The following is an 18,128-nucleotide window of genomic DNA, read 5'->3' on the forward strand; positions in this document are numbered from 1 at the left end:
TCACTGTACCATCTGGCTCCCTAGATTAACTCTAATACATATTGGTGAGGGTTTAGTAGTTATACAGTTTATGGTATGGTCTGCAGAAAAGCCTGTTGGTATGATTGGTCCAATAGGCATCCAGATTCTAGTTTTTACAACAGTGAAGTTTCTAAGCCCAGTTTTGAACCCAAGACCTTCTTTCTCTAGGCCTGGTTCTCAATCCACTGAGCCACCTACCTGCCTATTTTTAAAATAATGTATCCAGCAATACCAAGAGCAGAAAATGATTTGTGGAGGGAGGTGGGGAAGGGTATAGCATATATTCATTATCTGGATTTAAGGAGTGCCAGAACATCAATTCTTAATGCTTTTTGAAGAAATTAAGAGTGGGTTAAATTCAGGCTCTGTACTTCATATTTGTTCCCTTGGACCCACAAGAGTATGGTTTCCTATATTACTTCACCAAAATGAAATAGGTGTCTTGTCAGTTGTTTCAGATTGTTTCAACTACCACTAGAATGGCACAGTGTCTAGGTGCATTCACTCTGACTTAAAAAAAATATTGATGGCTTCTGTTCTACATCACCTTCTTTTCCAAATATATTCTTCTCCCTTTTGTGAACTTGGAAACTACTCCACCCTAATTAGACATACTTTAGGGGAAGATAAAGTTGTAAACTCCTGATTGAACAATGAAGGTACTTAACTCATACCTTATAGTGAAGCTAGAACCTTAAGCTAAGTCTATTTTTAGACCTAATACAAAAGGTTGTTAAATACCTATAAAGGTTAAATTAATCACAAAAAGGTCAAGTAACTCACAAAAGGCAAGCTTAACAAAGAAGTGTGAAGAACTCAAAAGATATAATCTAACCAGAGAAGGTGAGACCTAAAGAGTGGTGAGAACTAAAGAATGGGCAGTCCTGGAGAAAGTGTCTACTGTGATTGGTAGACGTGAAAATTCAGAGGAGGAGACATAAGAGTGAAAGGTCTATAAAAGAAGATGAAAAGTTCAGATTGGATCTCAGTTCAGGAGATTGAGTTCAGTGGAGAACTGGAACTCAGCCTGGAGAATTCCCTTCAGACAGCTTTCTTGGAGACGGTCTCATGGTGAGTGATAAGACTGCCACTTTGGCCAAGGCCTTTAACTATTGCCTGGCTCAGCCTGAGCCAGAGCAGTTTAAATTCATTCTTTCTCTCTCTCTCTCTCCTTTCCTTAATTCCTTCTCTCTATATTAATTAAAATCACCATAATTCCCAGCTGACTTGGGTACTTTATTATTGGGAATTTTCCCTGGCAACCAATTATTTAGATTTCAAGTCACAAAACTAAAATTATCCTTACACTTTTCCCCAAAGAGTCATTCCTTGTAGCATAGAATAAATGTAACGAGGAGAGCAGTCATTGAGGGCTGACTTTTTAGAACATGCTCAGATTTTCCCTTCCTGGTGAGTTATGCAGGGCACATGCAGATCTGTTCTCTGCATAGTTCCAAGCTAATATGTGGAACAACTTTGGGAGATTGTTTCCACTCATGCTTGACTGAATGGGTGGCTCTGTGGGATGATGCTGGCTGTGCAGGCAGAAGAACCATTGACTCAAGTGGCATTAAGCCAGAACTTAGTTTGAATGCGAAAATGTGACCCCAAAATGTCTCAATCTCATTTCCTTACTAGAAGCAAATGAGTTCAGAACTAAATTGTGAATTACTAAGTGGAGAGAAGGGTGGCTGTCCTATGTGCCACCCAGTCTTTGTGTCATGGAGCATATCACACCTCTGGTTGTGTGTGTGTATGTATGTGTGTATGTATGTATGTGTGTGCACACACGCGTGTGCCCATTCTTTCCTGCTTTGAAGTATTTTGAGAGGAGAGTGCCCAGATAATGATGTGAGTTAAGGAGATCAATCAGAGCCATTGGAAGTTCTACTGCCAATCTGAAACAGTGGAGAGCAGTAACCACTGGAGTGTTAGGGATTAAATTCAGAGGAAGCACCTACAAAGGGACATGGAAAGACAGTCAGTCAAAGATGGTGCCAATTTCAGGGAATGGGACTCCTTGGAATGGAGAAGAAGACAGGGAGTGATTCTTGCAGCCTTGCCTACTATGATTCTCATGAAGACTCCACAAAGGAGGAGAAAGACCTCTGGGGGCTGGATTTGAAAGGTATAACTTTTTCAAGCATCCTTTACACATGTGCCTCACTATCAATGGACAGACCATGTATGGACCTTGTATGTTCAAGATAGGAGTCCCTCTCCCTGGACTGCTTTATTCCTTCTTCATAAATGTCTCTCAGGGGAATGTTTTTATAGCCACTGTCCTTGCAAGATGCCCTTTGCTGAACAGTAATAAAGACCGATGCTTGATTGATAAAGGGAAGCACACCAGTGGAGTTTCAGAAGCCACAGGACCATAAACCTCTGCCCTCTAAGATTACTTCCAGATTGCTTAGATGAGAAAGAATAATCGATGTGTCACCAGCAGTTTGGTGATTGTGTGATCCCAGAGAGATTGTTACATTAAAAAGAGGAGTGGCAAAGTAGTTCAGCAAATCGAACACATTAACCAAGTCTGTGTGTCCGATGTTCTTCAACCACAGGCCCCTACCTCTGCAAAGAGGGAGGCACATATCAAAAAAAAAAAAAAATCTCTTCTTCAGGCCTAGTTTGAGTCAGGATAATTATAATTCGATATTGTTTAACTCACTCTCTTAGAATTAAGTCCAGAGAGTCTGGGGGAGCCAACATGGCAGCTTGGGAGCACCAAAGTCCAAACTCTCTCTGACAATCCTTCCAAACCAGTATTTATATCATGCATCAAAGAAAACAGAAACCCAAACCCAACATGAAGTCACAGGACTCTCCTGCTGAACACAATTTGAAAGGTAGGCACAGAGAATCTTTTTTCATAGGATAAGGGAGAGACAGGCTGCCTGAACATCCTCCCCTATACACCTTCCTGAAAAGGAGGAACTTGGGGGGGGGGGGGGAGAGGCATAGGATACCCTTGACCCTGCCTGCTACAGTGAAGAATTTGCCCCAAGGCAGACTAGCTCAGCAGGTCAGCTGAGCAGATTGAATTCAGCATACATGCAGAGGATTGATAAAAGAAAAGATTTGGCCTCAGGGTATAGCAGCTCAAATACTCTGGTTCAGCAAATCAGCAGAGGGCAAGTTTATAGCCCATAGGACTGAGAAAAAAAATAAATAAACAAATAGTCAATAAAATGAGGGTTTTCAATGGGGGTAAGGACCAAAGAATTAAGTCCATAAAATGTTTGCAATACACTTTCCTCACCAAAACACCAAAAATATTATCTCAGTTTGATAGACTAACCTAAGGTTGAATGGGATGGATGTGATGGCAAATGTTTAGCAACAGGATCTAAAAAAATTATGCCTATGACTTCAGTATTCTTATTTTTTACTAGTTTCTTAAGTATAGACAATCAACAAAACAATAAATCAAGCCCTCATCTGTAGCATTTGCCATTTTTTGAGGTTCAAATGCTTCCAGTGAAAATTTAACAATCAGCTCTCAGAAGTTGGCTCCAGCAGACCACTTGGTGAGAGGTTAAGAGATTTATCCAGATCACACAGTTATTATGTCTGAGACATTAAGTGAACTGAGGAGTTTTGAATTGAAGAATGCTTTTTCTGCTACATTCTACTATGGTCTGACTTTCTGGAATATAAATATGAATACACACATCTTTATCTTTAGATATAAAACAATATATATTATGTACATATGTATAGCTAAAACATGTCACACAATACACATACAAAAACATATTCTTTCTCTCCCTCCCCTCCCCTCCATCCTTCCCTTAGCCGACTCGCAATTCCACTGGGTATTACATGTGTCCTTGATCAGAGTCTATTTCCATGTTGTTGTTTGCACTAGGGGTGATCATTTAGAGGCTACATCCCCAATCATATCCCCTCAACCCATGTAATCAAGCAGTTGTTTTTCTTTGGGGTTTCTACTCAAATAGGGAGCTATTCTGAAGAGGTAGGAGATGGCCCAGCAGTCAAATTGCACTATTAGGCAGGACATTATGAAACCATCTTGATTTGGCATGTTAAAAAAACAAACAAACAAAAATCTTGTACTGAGCAGGGAAACATGCTTGAGAGTTCTGAATGCAATATGTAGCTAAAGCTGTTGACTCTTAGCTACTACCTAAGCCAATGGTTTGTTTCCTTTAAAGGAGCAATTTCTACTTTGCAAGGTAGCCATTTCCTGGGACACCTTGGTCAACTATCAATGTAATTTCTCCATTTCTGGAACCCTGAATTAAAGAGTCTATAGCATCTTGGTAAGTCAGGAGATGCTACAATGTCCCAGTTGCATAGAGTTGCCATCTACTAATGGTTGGGAAAGAGTGGAGAAGGGAATCCCCACCATGGCAGAGGGTCAGGGTCTCTACTGAGAGCAAGGCAAGAGTGAAGTGAAAGGATGAGCTGGTCTGGCACTAGAGTTTCTTCAAGGCACTGAAGTCAGAGGGCTCAAGGAAAATGGGAAATTGATGGAAGGAACAAAGATTTTACAGGGACTACTTCTGTTTTTAGCTTCTACTACTGTGTCAGCAATGTGACCACAGACCAAGTCTTTTGTGCCCCTCTCTGGCTGTTCCCTATGTCTGCAGTATTGTCTCTCCTCATATGCACCTCTTGGCCTCCATGGCTTCCTTCAAATTCCAACTGAAATCCTGCCTTTTACATCCAAGGTGTGAAATAATGCTACCAGGGGCTACATGCAGTCTGTAACACTCTCAAGTATAGCCCAACCCAGATTAAAATGTAATTGGGAAATACTTAACAAAATAAAAAGCATAATAAAACACTGAAAATATTATATTTTAAAATGAAGGCAATCAGCATTATGCAGAGATCTCTATGGATGGTTTAGTGGCCCCAGTTTTTATTTGAGTTTGACACCATTCCTGCAGGAAGCCTTTCCCAACCCCTCTTAATTCTAGTTTCTTTCCTACATTAAGTAATCCTACTTTTCCAATATAGAGTTTGTACATTATTTGTTTGTGGTTTCCCAGTAGACTATATGCTTCTTGAGGGCAGGGACTTGGTTTTTTTGCTTCTTTTTATATCCCTAGGATTTATTAAAACAAGGCCTGGCATGTACTAGGCACTTAATAAATGTGACTAACTGACAAGTCACTAGAAAGCTTAAGTCTGTGTTCAAGGGGTATTTCAGATAGATTGATAATCTGATTGATTATTCTGAGTCATGCTGAAATTTTGTTTGGTGAGAATTAATCCAGAAATATATTAACAAGGTTGTACCAGACTTTGCACAATTGATTCTCAGGCTGAAAAATCTAAAAATTAAATTAAAACTACTTTGCTCACCTCTATTTTCAATATATTTAAAGATGTAACATACATACCTATTCAACCTATACTGTATGTGGAACTCTCTTTCTTTTGCTGCATTCAATTCATTTTGATACTTGAGAAGTTGTTCTCTCATCTTGGAAACCTCTGTTCTAAATCCTTCTGGAAACTTGTCAGCATCCTCCAGCTTTTGTTGGAGCTTTTCTATTTCCACGGTGAATTTTTTGGCATCCTCCAGCAATTGGAGCTCAGACTCTTGTGTGCTGTATTTATGTAAAATGATAAAGAGTTATACAATTAACAGGGCTTGCTCCTAGATATCTGGACTGGAGTAGGAAGGGAATATAGGTCCACAGCTATGCCTGATTTTCTCCTTGTGCTCCCAATTCTGTTTCTATTAGTTCTCCATGGAGTCCAGAGCTCCCTCAGTCTTGTTGCCATCATTTCACCAGGCAATCACCTATTTATTCTGAGTTATGTTATGTGAAAAAATCTCTATTTCTTTTAATTCAGTCAAGAAAAGTTTAGCATTCTTCAAAAGGAGACTCTACTAGGACCTAAGAGAAAATAAGTCAAACTAAAGCCTTATTCTTATCTTGGTCCTTAGCATTCAAATGAGGAAGGCATTATCTTATCAGATTCTTAAAAGATCTCTTCTGATCTGGGTTGTTCTGCAGTGACTTTGCAAGATCCTCTCCCAGAATTTTCCTATGGCTTTGTGTCACTAGAATGTCCATCTTTACTCTTAATCCATTTTTATATGGCTTGTTTTGCTTGCTGAAAGCATATTCTTTGGTTTGGTAAAGCTGGTTCCTATTTTGGCTAAAACTTGGCTTGTATAATCTCTAAACCTCCTTCCATATTTAGTATCCTCTGATTTCTTTTATGTAGTGTTTGAAGCTAGCATCTAGGTTCTAGCCTCTGCAATCTGGTTACAACCAATCTCTCCAGATTTTTTTTCCCATATCATCCTTTACTTTCTCTATGCTGCAAACTAACTGGACTATTAGCTGTTCTCTAAACTCAGCATTCTGTCTTCTATTACTGCGCCATCATATAGCCCATGCCCCATTCCTATAATGCAGTTTCTCCTCTCTTCAGGTCAGGTACCACTCCCTCTACAAAATCTTTCCTGATCTGTTAATCATCAATACACTCTCTCTCTGCTCAAATGATTTTGTATTTATTTGTATGTGTATGTGTATGTGTATGTGTATGTGTGTGAGTGTGTTTTTGTTTATATCTCTTTAGGTAGAATGTAAGTAGGACTATTTAAAAAAATTATTTCCTCTCTAGCACTTAAAATTTTTGAGTACCTTGCATATAATTGATGCGATCTAGAAAATCTATAAAATTTTTGGTACTCCATTCATGCTAAAGAAGTCTAAAATTTTTCTTTTTCTTTTATGGCATTTATAAAACCTTAATGTAGAATCTGGTTGAAGTATTTGGTCATAGGCTATATATTTCTAAACTTTTTCTTTCTCATTTGCTCGTTTCCACAACAAAACTCACAAAAATTCTCATTTAATTCCCTATGCTGATCCATGATATATTGAAACTGCAATGAGAAAAGTTGCAATAAGGAAGGGAAAACTGTATTCCTCCCATCCTTTTTGATTCTTTCCAATTCATCCAATCTGTGAAAGAATGGGAGCAGAAATTCCATCAATTCTGAATCACTGGCAGGGATTCCCAACATTATTGGGACTTATACTCTTGACACCATCACCGTCCAATGTTGTGGTTAGAAGGAGCAGTTATGGAGGGGGAAAGAAGGAACTTGGTGAGGAGTGGGAGTGTAATAAAGTTTTTTTCCCTTCTGTCTTTTCTTCCCTACCTTAGGGTAAAATAAGAAGCAAGAAAAGGTCTGGAAGATGGTGGGAAATGATGGTAGTGATCTTGACAATGGCCACATGGTACATAATCAGGTTTAAAGGAAAGTAGGTGGTCAAGCAAAACCCTCCCCCAATCAGAGAAGGCAAGGGAGGGAGATCCTGCCATCTTATGCTAGCAGTGTATTCATGAACCCTTCATGAATTGCTGAAGCCTTAAAAATATAACACATGATGTTATATATTTATAACCTCCTGGTTATAAAGACAATATGAAAAAGTTTTAAAAATCATCTTATTTTTCATTTAGGTAAGTGCTGCCCCCAAGGGATGCAAAAATATTTTTTCTTAAATTAAAATGTAATCAAAAGTGAAACTTCATTTATACTAGAGAGGAAGAACTAAGGCCACATTTCTTTATCCCTTCAGTGTCAGAGCAAAGTACAGGCCCTAGATATCCACCATATGGCTGATAAGGCTTTCTAGAGCTTTGGGATTTTTGTATGTTTTGATGCTCCAAAAATAGGAGCTATCTACAAGTCTGAACATCTTTTTACTTTTCTTACCCCTCCAGCTACATTTTAGGGCCAAGAGAAGGTCTAGTTTTACTTCTCTGTTCCTAAAACATAATCACAGATCATTTTGCATTGAATTCGGAATAAATATTTATTGAATTTCAAAAGTCCTCAGACTATAACCTATCATTCTCTCTCTCCCTGGGCCTCCCCTTCATCTTCTCCTTGACATATTTCCTTCATCAATATGTAGCTTTACTTCCCTTCCTTTCTTGACTCTATAGTTAATTAGTTCAAATTTATAATATGACCTAATCTTGAATTCCTAACCCCCTTACTAATAATTAGTATACATACACACATATAATAACTTATAATATCACTTTAAATATTATCTCTTTTGATACTATAAACAACCTTGGTATGCAGGTACCGTCATTATCCCATCTTGCATTTGAAGAAACTGAGGCAGACAGAGATTAAGTGACTTGCCCAAGAATCCCATAGTTTAGTAAATATCTGGTCAGATTTGAAATCAGGTACAATAAATTCCTTTGCTCTAACTTGTATACTGTTAAATAGTTCTGGAGTGTCCTATTACATATTTCCCTCAACTGGGGTCTTGAGTCTATTATATTTCTTCAGCAATTGTTTCAAACCATTGATTTTCTCCTCAAGTTTCCCACTCTACCCCCTCCACCCCTTCCTCTATGAAGAAGAGCTCAGTTCAGTTCAGTCTTGACAGAGAGACAGAGAGACAGAGACAGACAGGGACAGAGACAGACAGAGAAGGAGAGAGAGAGAGAGAGAGAGAGAGAGAGAGAGAGAGAGAGAGAGAGAGAGAGAGAGAGAGAGAGAGAGAGAGAGAGGTCATTTGCCTTTGCCCTTCTCTATATTTTAAACTCCCTGATCTCCTTTCCCCATTCTGACCTCCTTTCTTCTCACCTCTGATAAAGAGATGGCTTTTCTCTTCAGGGAAAGTCCATCCCTTTACTTGTACCCAGATACCTCATCCCTTCCAGTTCCTTTATCATGTCGTCCCCATAATCCCTCTTACTCTCCTAATTTATTGACTTCTTCCCTAGTGCCTATAAATATGCTTGACCTTTCCTCCCCACATCATCCTCCCTTTCACCACTGAATTCCCCAAAATGAAAAAAAAATGCTATCTGTCTGTATATTCCTTACCTTAACTTCCTCTTTACATTCACTTAACTTTAATGATGGGTTATGCATCTATAAGGTTTTGTTCTGAGTCTTCCTCTCTCTGTGTAATGTCTCTTAGAGGCTTTGATCATCATCGCAATGCAATTACACAAATAACCTTGGTTTTTCTTCAGTCCCCCATTTATGCATCACCAGCTTCTTATTGGATATTTCTCAGGAGAGGTCTCATAGCATATCAAACTCAACTTGTCTTTATAAATTCATCTTTCCTTTAAAAATGACCCCCTCCTTCTAACTTCCCTCTTTCAGTTCCTCAGGTTCTTAATCTCAGACATCTTTTAACTCTTTCTGTCTCCATATTGAATCAGCTGCTAAGAATCATTTCTTCTGCCTTTTCCCTTCTTCAGCCTTACTCAGCCAGCATCCTAATATTTCAATCCTCACCACCTCTCTCCTGGAGAGCCTCCTAACTGAAATCTCTGTCTCTGACCTCTTCCTCCTCTAACCCAGCCTCCACATAACTGTAAAAAACAAAAGTACCAGTCTGCCTAGGTCTTTCCAGGCTCATGAATCTCTGCAGACTCTAGATTATGTGTAGAATAAGATACAAACTCCTATATTTGACATTTAAACCCCCTCTTATACATTTATCTCAACTGGGCCATTGAATCTATTGCATTTCTCCAGCAGCTTTCCAAACCATTTCTTGCCCGCTCAAGCGTCTCAGTGACTAGACAAAGAATTGATTTTTCAGTGACCTCTCAATCTGATCCTTCTGGTTTTACAGACAGTATACAAGTAAGAGCAAAGGAATTTATTGTACCCAGTTTCAGATTTTCAGACCTTTTTGTTTTACAGGCTGAGGCCTAGCAGTGAAGTGAATTGTCCAAGTCTATATCTTTAGTTAAAAGTTAAACCTGATCATGAAAGGAGCCCTTTCACAGTCCTTCCAGCTTTTGCCCAACCTGAAGCTTTTGCATCTCCCTCTATGTAGCTTAGGGTTGTTGTAAGAAGAGGATTTCTACACCATCTCTAAAAAAATGGTTCTAGCCTAACCTTCCAGAATTACAATCCATAACTAACCTTTATGCTCTCTCTATTCCAACCCAGTTGGCTTCCCTGCTGTTCCACCTCCCACTTTCTGCCTTTGCACAGATGATCCCTTGTACCTGGAGCTCATTCCTTACCTGTGACTCTTAGAATTCCTAAAATCCTATAAAGTTCAGCTCCAGTTATGCCTTCTACATGAAGCTTGTCCTGATCTACCCATATATCTTATCTTTGCCGAATGCCCCAATTCCCTCATATTTCCTTATATATATATATATATGATATATACACACATATTTTTATATTAATGTATATATAAATGTATATGTTGTCTCCCTCAATAAGCTCCTTGATCCAGGGACAGGATAATTCCTGGTACATAACAGTAGGTGCTTAATAAATGCTTGTTTTGAATTGTTTTGACTACTTGAATCAATAAATTCATTAACTGAATTCTTATTCACACAACGGGAGCATACACATATAAAAAACGTTAATTTACACATTTCCAACATTACATCAATTACTGACTGAAGTTCTACTATAGGATCAGTACTGTGCTAGGCCTTTTAGGTCTTATACAAGAAACAGTACAAAGGTCTTTGCTTTCAAGAATAACAGTCTATTCCCCACCCCCCCAGGATATTTCTTTGTTTTGTTTGGTTTTGCTTTGCTTTTAATAGTGGGAAGTATTCTGAAATCTTGACCACAGCACTTCAAGATGTATAATTTTTTTTTCTCCTTTGGGAAAGGAATAGAGAATAGTTAAATGACTTTTAAAAACTGCCCTATGTGTGTAGGAGGTGGTGCAGATGATTCTCTTGGCCAAGATGTTGAGTTAACCCTGGCAGCAGGGATCAATTTATCTAAATAGTTTACCTCTTTCCCTTTTTTAAAGTGGCAAAATATCTCCCCATTCTGCAAGCTTGGCAATCTATTCAACTGGATTTGTAACCAACATACCTTATCACCATTTCATGCAGTAAAGTATACTTTGCTTTCAATTCAGACACCCTGGTCCCCGGTAGTTTTCCAGCAGCAAATAACTAGCATAGGGAGAAACAATGCCATTATTAAATATGATGTTTTAAAAGTAGTTTGAATTCAGTTTATTCATTTTACAAACATTCATTAAGTGTCTAATGGCTTCCAATTGTTTAGAAGAATACAAACTTACACAAATCTATAGTCAGGTTCCTGAATGTGAAGGAGAATAAAAAACACAGATGAAACTATAGTATATATTACATGATTAGATACATTAAAATTTTGAGAGAAAGTGTTCAAGGTTGGTTAATCTAGAAGTATTTCTTGTAGTTTTAGTAAAAAATTCCAGAATCAGGAATTGGGTACCTAGGGAATACACTGTATTTCTTTAATTCAAACTAATGTTTTCTGGATGTCTACATACCATAATATCTCATGTTTTCATTCTTACTCCTCCTCTTAAACAAGAACCATCCCATTTGACAAACAGTAGATACCTTTAGGGAAGAAAAAAATCAGCACAACTTGCCAACAGTTGGGAAAGTCCATGATCATGCTATTTGTAACACCTGTGGACCCTCCTATTTCTACCAGGGGGTAGGTTTGTGGGGGGCGTCTTCTCATGTCTCTCCATTCAAATGCCACATGATCTTTATAATTTCATTCCATTTATTTCTGATTTTTTTGGCATAGCATTGTTCTTTCCATTTATAATTGTAATGCAGCTTACTTAACAGCTGGCTCATCAGCCCCATGACCAATCTTATAAATACAGAATTCCTTGTCTCTCTGAAAGAGCTCATCCCATGGAACTTATGGCAAAATCTAATTGACATACTGCTTTCCCTTGAGTTTTTGATTGTTGTAATTTTAATATTGTATTTCCTTGAAGAACTCAATTCTCAGTAAAACCAACCAATTGCTCCCTCTAATATTCAACAAATTGAAGAACTAAATACTCGACAGGAGCTTATAGAGGAAAGTCAGGGAGAGATTGTAACTTTTATAAGAAGCATTAACAGAGAGTTAAGAACATTATCAGAATCTCTGTCCCCCGTGCTTCTAACGAACCCATCCCTCCCCCTGCCCCCTCAGCCTCAGAAAACCCACCCACTCCTCCCACTGCTCATGCTTCAACTCTAAGTTCACATCCCACCCACACTTCTGACCGAACACACTCAACTCTAGGTTCACACCCCACACATACTTCTGATCTTAATCCCTCTACTTCATACCTTACTGATTCCTCCAATCCAAACACCTCTGTATCCTTTCACACTTCTTCCTTGGCTCCTCCTTCTCATCCTACACAATCCACTTTAAGTTCACATTCCAACCTAAATTCACACCGTACCTCTGAATTTTCTGGCACCATGGGACAACAACAAACCCTTCCTTTTAATGTGCCCAACTCTTCTATTTCTCAGACTTACCCAATTGAAAATGGAGCAAGAAGCCTAGAAACAAGAGTACCAAATAATTCAGATAGCTTATTTCCTTTAAGGGAAGTACCCACTTTTAATAAGAATGGAAACTTGGTATCCGTAAGACATCATACACCTTTTACCCCTGAGGATTTAAAAAAAATTGAAGGAAGATATGTCATCATTTGAGGATGAACCAGTATTAATTATAAAAAAATTAGAGAACATATTCAGAACTTTTTACCCCACTTGGTTGGATGTTGAGAATATATTAGAAGCATTATTGACAAAGAGAAAGAAAAATAATATCGTCTCTCTGGCTAATGAAAAGCGAGGTAGAAGAGGACATTATTGGCCAACTGAAGATCCACATTGGAACCCAAATGTTGAATTAGATCACACAAAACTAAACCAAGCCAGAGAAGCATTATTGACAGTCATGAGAGTTTGCTCTGATAGACCTGAAAAATGGTCAAAATTTGAAAAAACCCAACAACATATTGATGAAACACCCTCCCAGTTTATGGACAGACTTATTGATGTAGGGAATACATATATGGACCTTGATTTATCCAGAGAAAGCGACATTAGACAAATACGTAGTCAATTTGTTAAGAACTGTTGTTCAGTGGTAAAAGACTACTTTAGAACTAGCTGTCCTAATTAGGACTCTATGGAGCTGGAAGAACTGAGGAGAGTAGCAACCTATGTTTATAAAGGTCATGTAAAAAGGCCTGAGGAAGACAATACATCAGTGGAAGATTTAAAGAAAGAAATTAAAATGTTAAGGAGACAATTGAAAAATAAGGGAGAGACTATAGCCCCTTTGCGGGAATTCACAAATAAATCAGTAACTTGCCACTTCTGTGAGAAGAAGGGCCACAAAATGATGGAATGTAGAACCTTTCTTAAGATGATTGGAAGGAATATGCAGTTTAATAATAGCTTTAGAAATAACAACTATAGAAATGATGATAATGGTCACAGAAACCAGAACAATTATAGAGATGATAATGGTCATAGAAACCAGAATTTTAGAAACTCTAGAAATTATAATAATGACTATGGAAATAACTATAATGAATATAGAAATAAGAACTTTAGAAACCAGAATTATAGAAATAGGAACTGGGAAAATAATGACAATGCTCCAAATGAAGAAAATGATGATACCCAACAACAAAATATAAGAAATGGAGCTCATCCAAAAAATAGTCGAGGTGCCCTTCAGGGGGGTGCCCAAGGAATATCCCAAACACAATGATGGTGTCTGGGGGGGGGGCGGTTGGGGCACAGGAATCAGAGGATACAACCACTGATTTTCCAGACCCTGATGTCCTACTACCCATTGTCCCTATCCACTGCCCTCCCCATACTAATGAACCCCATGTTACCTTAAAGGTGGGTAACACTTATTATGATTGTCTATTAGACACTGGAGCTACTAGGTCTGTATTGAAGAATGTACCAGATTTAAATTGTTATTCTGTTGATTCACAAAGTGTAGTGAGGGTATCAGGAATACCCCAAAGAGTTGAAAAACTTGCCCCTAGAATGGTGTCTGTAGGACCCCTAGAGGTACAACATTCCTTTCTTTTAATGCCTGACTCCCCTTTAAATTTGCTGGGGAGAGAACTTCTATGCAAACTCAGAGCCACAATAACTTGTTCACCAGATGGTTCTTTATCATTGGAAGTACCAGAGGAATCTTTAAATTTATTCCCTGTACTTCTCTTGGAAAACCAGGAAGCAAAAGAGCCTTCCACTTTTGAAATACCTAAAGATATACCGGAGTCTCTTTGGGCCACATCTTCTTCTGATGTAGGCTTACTTAAATCTGCTGTTCCTGTGCAGATAAAAACTAAATCTAGCCAACCTCCTTCCATCCCTCAGTATCCCCTCTCAAAGAAGGCAATTGAGGGTATTACACCAGTTATTAACTCATTAATAGAACAGGGAATAATAATCCCTTGCAAATCTGAATACAACACACCCATCCTGCCAGTTAAAAAACCAAAAAGAGGGCCCAATGGCAAGCACCTCTGTAGATTCGTACAGGATCTGAGGGCAGTGAATAATCACGTTATAAAGAGACACTCCATAGTTTCTAATGTAAAAACTATTATTTCCTCTATTCCTAGCACAGCTACATACTTTACAGTAGTAGACTTGTGTTCAGCTTTCTTTTCCATACCTATACATGAGAACTCCAGGCATATTTTTGCTTTCACCTGGAAGGGCTCACAATATACATGGAGTCAGCTGCCACAGGGTTATGTGGGAAGTCTGAGTTTATTTGAGCAAATTTTGAGCCAAGACACAGACAATATAACATTTAAAAATGGTAAATTAATCAAATATGTAGATGATCTACTCTTGGCTTCAACAGATGCAGAAACATGTCAAGAAGATAGCAAACACCTTCTTTTGGAATTGTACAAAAGAGGACATAAAATCTCAAAGGATAAAGTTCAGTGGTGTCTCCCTAAAGTAGAATATTTGGGATTCATCCTGACTGTGGGTGCTCGTTATATTTCTCCAAAACGAATTAAGAATATTCAAAATTTAAGCACTCCTACTACAAAGAAACAGTTGAGAGTAATTTTAGGAGCAACAGGGTTTTACAGACAATGGATTCCTTGCTATGGGGAAATTACTAAACCCCTTATAACATTAACAAAGGATTCGGTTCCTGAACCCCTCAAATTAGAGCCTGAACACTTGTCAGCTCTATCAGATCTAAAAAAGGCTATCATGTCTGGCCCTGCTCTAGGCATCCCAGATTACAACAAGCCATTTACTTTGTATGTGCATGAGCAAAGAGGAGTAGCTTCTGGCGTGTTAACTCAGACTTTGGGACCTTCTCAGTGCCTGATTGCTTATTATTCTGCTCAACTAGACCCAGTAGCAGCAGCAGTACCACCATGTCTTAGAGGAGTAGCAGCTACAGCCTTACTAGTAACAAAAACTGTTGATTTAGTATTGGGATGTCCATTAACAATAATGTGCCCACATGAGGTAGAAGCATTATTGATAAAACATAGAACACAGGCATTCTCGGATCAGAGAATTACAAGATATGAAATAACCTTATTAAATAGTGAAAACATTACTTTAAAACGTTGTACTACTCTTAACCCTGCCACCTTGCTTCCAGATTTACCAACTTCAGGAGAACCATTACACAATTGTGAAACATTAGTGTCCATGGCAGAAAAACCTCGAGCTAATCTCTTGGACACTCCCTTAGACAATGCAGATCTGATTTTATTTACCAATGGTTCCGCTTTTATGAGGGATGGCATACGTTACACTGGAGCTGCCGTAGTCTCAGAATTTGCCACTGAATGGTCAGCTTCACTACCTTCTAACATTAGCGCTCAAGAAGCAGAACTCATAGCTCTGAAGCAAGCTTGTATAATTGCTAAGGATAAAAAGGCAACAATTTATATGGATTCTAGATATGCTTTTGGCATTTGTCACTCAGTTGGAATGTTATGGCTCTAAAGAGGATTTTTAACCTCAGCTGGAAAATCTATAGCTAATGCAGAAATTATTAATGAAGTTCTTTTTGCTCTCCAGCTTCCTGAAGCCCTAGCTGTAGTTCCTTGTTCTGCCCATACAGGTGGCACTGACCCTGTCTCTAGAGGAAATGACCAAGCAGATGCAGCTGCAAAGCTAGCAGCCATAGAAGGACCGGAATTAATTTTAACATTAACAACCACTAATGATTTAAATCTACCACTTTCCTATAATGAAAAGGAAGTGGAAAAATGGAAACAAAAATTTAAAGCAAAACAGATTTATGGAGTATGGGTGTCATCTGAAGGAAAACCCCTGCTCCCTAGAAGTTTCTATAACCACATTTGCCAATCTATTCATAAAAATGGTCATTTTGGCACCCAGGGCATTGTGGACTCTGTCAAGAGAGTATGGATAGCCCCTGGTATAATTACTATAGCCTATACTATAACTATAACTATAACTATATTTATATATATGTATATATATATATATATATATATATATATATATATATATATATATATATATATATATATACACTATAACATACTATAGTATGTTCAGCCTGCTCTACCTGCCAAGCATATAACCAACATGCATTTCATGGAAAAGCCTTTGGTGGATGTCCTCTGGCTTACACACCTTTTGAACATCTACAGATAGATTTCATAGCAATGCCAAAGGCTGGACATTATAAATTTTGTCTAGTAATTGTAGATCAACTAACCAGATGGCCGGAAGCATTTCTTGTGACCCGGGCCACGGCGGATTTTGTTGCTAAGGTGCTTTTAAAAGAAATTATTCCTCGCTTTGGCCTGCCAGCACGTATTGATTCGGATAGGGGGAGTCATTTTACTAATTCTGTCTTAAACCAAATATATTCTTGCTTGGGGATAACTCCCAAATTCCATGTTCCATATCATCCCCAGAGCTCAGGCCAAGTTGAAAGGATGAATAAAGAACTTAAAACTATGATTGGCAAATTATGCACTGAGACCCATTTAAAATGGCCTGAAATTCTCCCTCTGGCCCTATTTTATCTTAGAAGCAGGACTAGAGGAGACTTACATATCTCACCATTTGAGATGCTTTTTGGACATCCGTCTATACAGGCTAAACCTTTTTCCCCTGCATATACCTCACTACTAAGGGGAGATACTACTATTTCTTCCTATATACAGGAGTTACAGCACAAACTACGTAAACTTCATGAATCCGGAGCTGCAATACAAGCCGGACCACTAGACTTTTCTCTGCATGACCTGAACCCAGGAGATAAAGTTTATATTAAGAATTTTAAGTGAACTGGAGAAACTCAACTTTCATGGGAAGGACCATTCCAAATATTGTTAACTACTCCAACATCTATAAAGGTTGGAGAAAAGGACTCTTGGATTCACTGCTTGCATGTGAAGAAAGCATCTTCTGCTGAGTCTGATTGACTGTATCTTATCACATGAATTGGAGATAATAATCCATAGACAAATGGATGCTGTTTTTTGAAAAGACATTGAATTACTGATTTTTTCCTTTTTTTATTATTTCTTTTCTTTATTTTGATTAGAATATTTGATTTTTCTCATTTCTTGTACTAAAGGTACACATAAATTAATATTAATGTTTTTTCTGCAGTAATACAATTTTAATATATATATTCTTGCTATAATATATATATATGTATATATACATATATATATATATATATATACCCAATATATTCCCCAAAGCTTTAAACTATGGGAACCTGCCATTTATTGATAAAATATTAGAGGACTGTGATTAATGTTTGTACCTGATTCTAGAAAAAAAAGGGATAAAAAACAAGGAGCACAGACTTAACCTGAATGGTGCCGAAAAGAGCACACAGGAAATACTAATGTGGACTTGAGGTTGTGACACTTGACATACATTAAGTCATAGGACTTCCTTGTATCTACACTCTTTCTGAAGTACTCATACAAGTACAAAGTTTGACTATCATGCTGGCTCCCTATATCCCTGAGAATGACAAAAAAGGTCAGACGAAGGAATGAACTTTTCCCATCAAAATAGAATTCCAGTTCTTTTTCTTCTTATATTATGGCAACTTCCTGTAGTCTTGGCTACAAATGGCTAAATGAAATATTACTGCATTCTGTTCTACAGACTTGTGGGATAGAAATTACTTTAAATTGGACCTATATAAGAGCCTATTTTGAATTTTTTCCCTTATGTTTTTGGTTATTTTTTCTCTTCTTTTGATAATTGACTCATACACCCCCATAATTCAACATTGCATTCTG

At 38.0% G+C, this 18,128-nt stretch overlaps 1 protein-coding gene across 3 annotated transcripts in view; it reads right to left on the bottom strand.

The window, feature by feature from the left end:
* Nucleotides 1–18,128, bottom strand: part of CCDC146 (coiled-coil domain containing 146) — a 200,831-nt gene that overhangs the window by 88,390 nt on the left and 94,313 nt on the right. For all 3 annotated transcript variants that reach the window (XM_056799504.1, XM_007504057.3, XM_001371084.4), the window contains exons 3-4: nucleotides 10,874–10,956; nucleotides 5,397–5,606 (exon numbers count right to left, since the gene is read on the bottom strand). In XM_056799504.1, the coding sequence (XP_056655482.1) occupies nucleotides 5,397–5,606; nucleotides 10,874–10,956 (293 nt within the window). The remainder of the gene's footprint in view (nucleotides 1–5,396; nucleotides 5,607–10,873; nucleotides 10,957–18,128) is intronic.

Source organism: Monodelphis domestica, chromosome 5 (genome assembly GCF_027887165.1).
Source record: "Monodelphis domestica isolate mMonDom1 chromosome 5, mMonDom1.pri, whole genome shotgun sequence".
Classification (NCBI taxonomy): Eukaryota; Metazoa; Chordata; class Mammalia; order Didelphimorphia; family Didelphidae; genus Monodelphis; species Monodelphis domestica.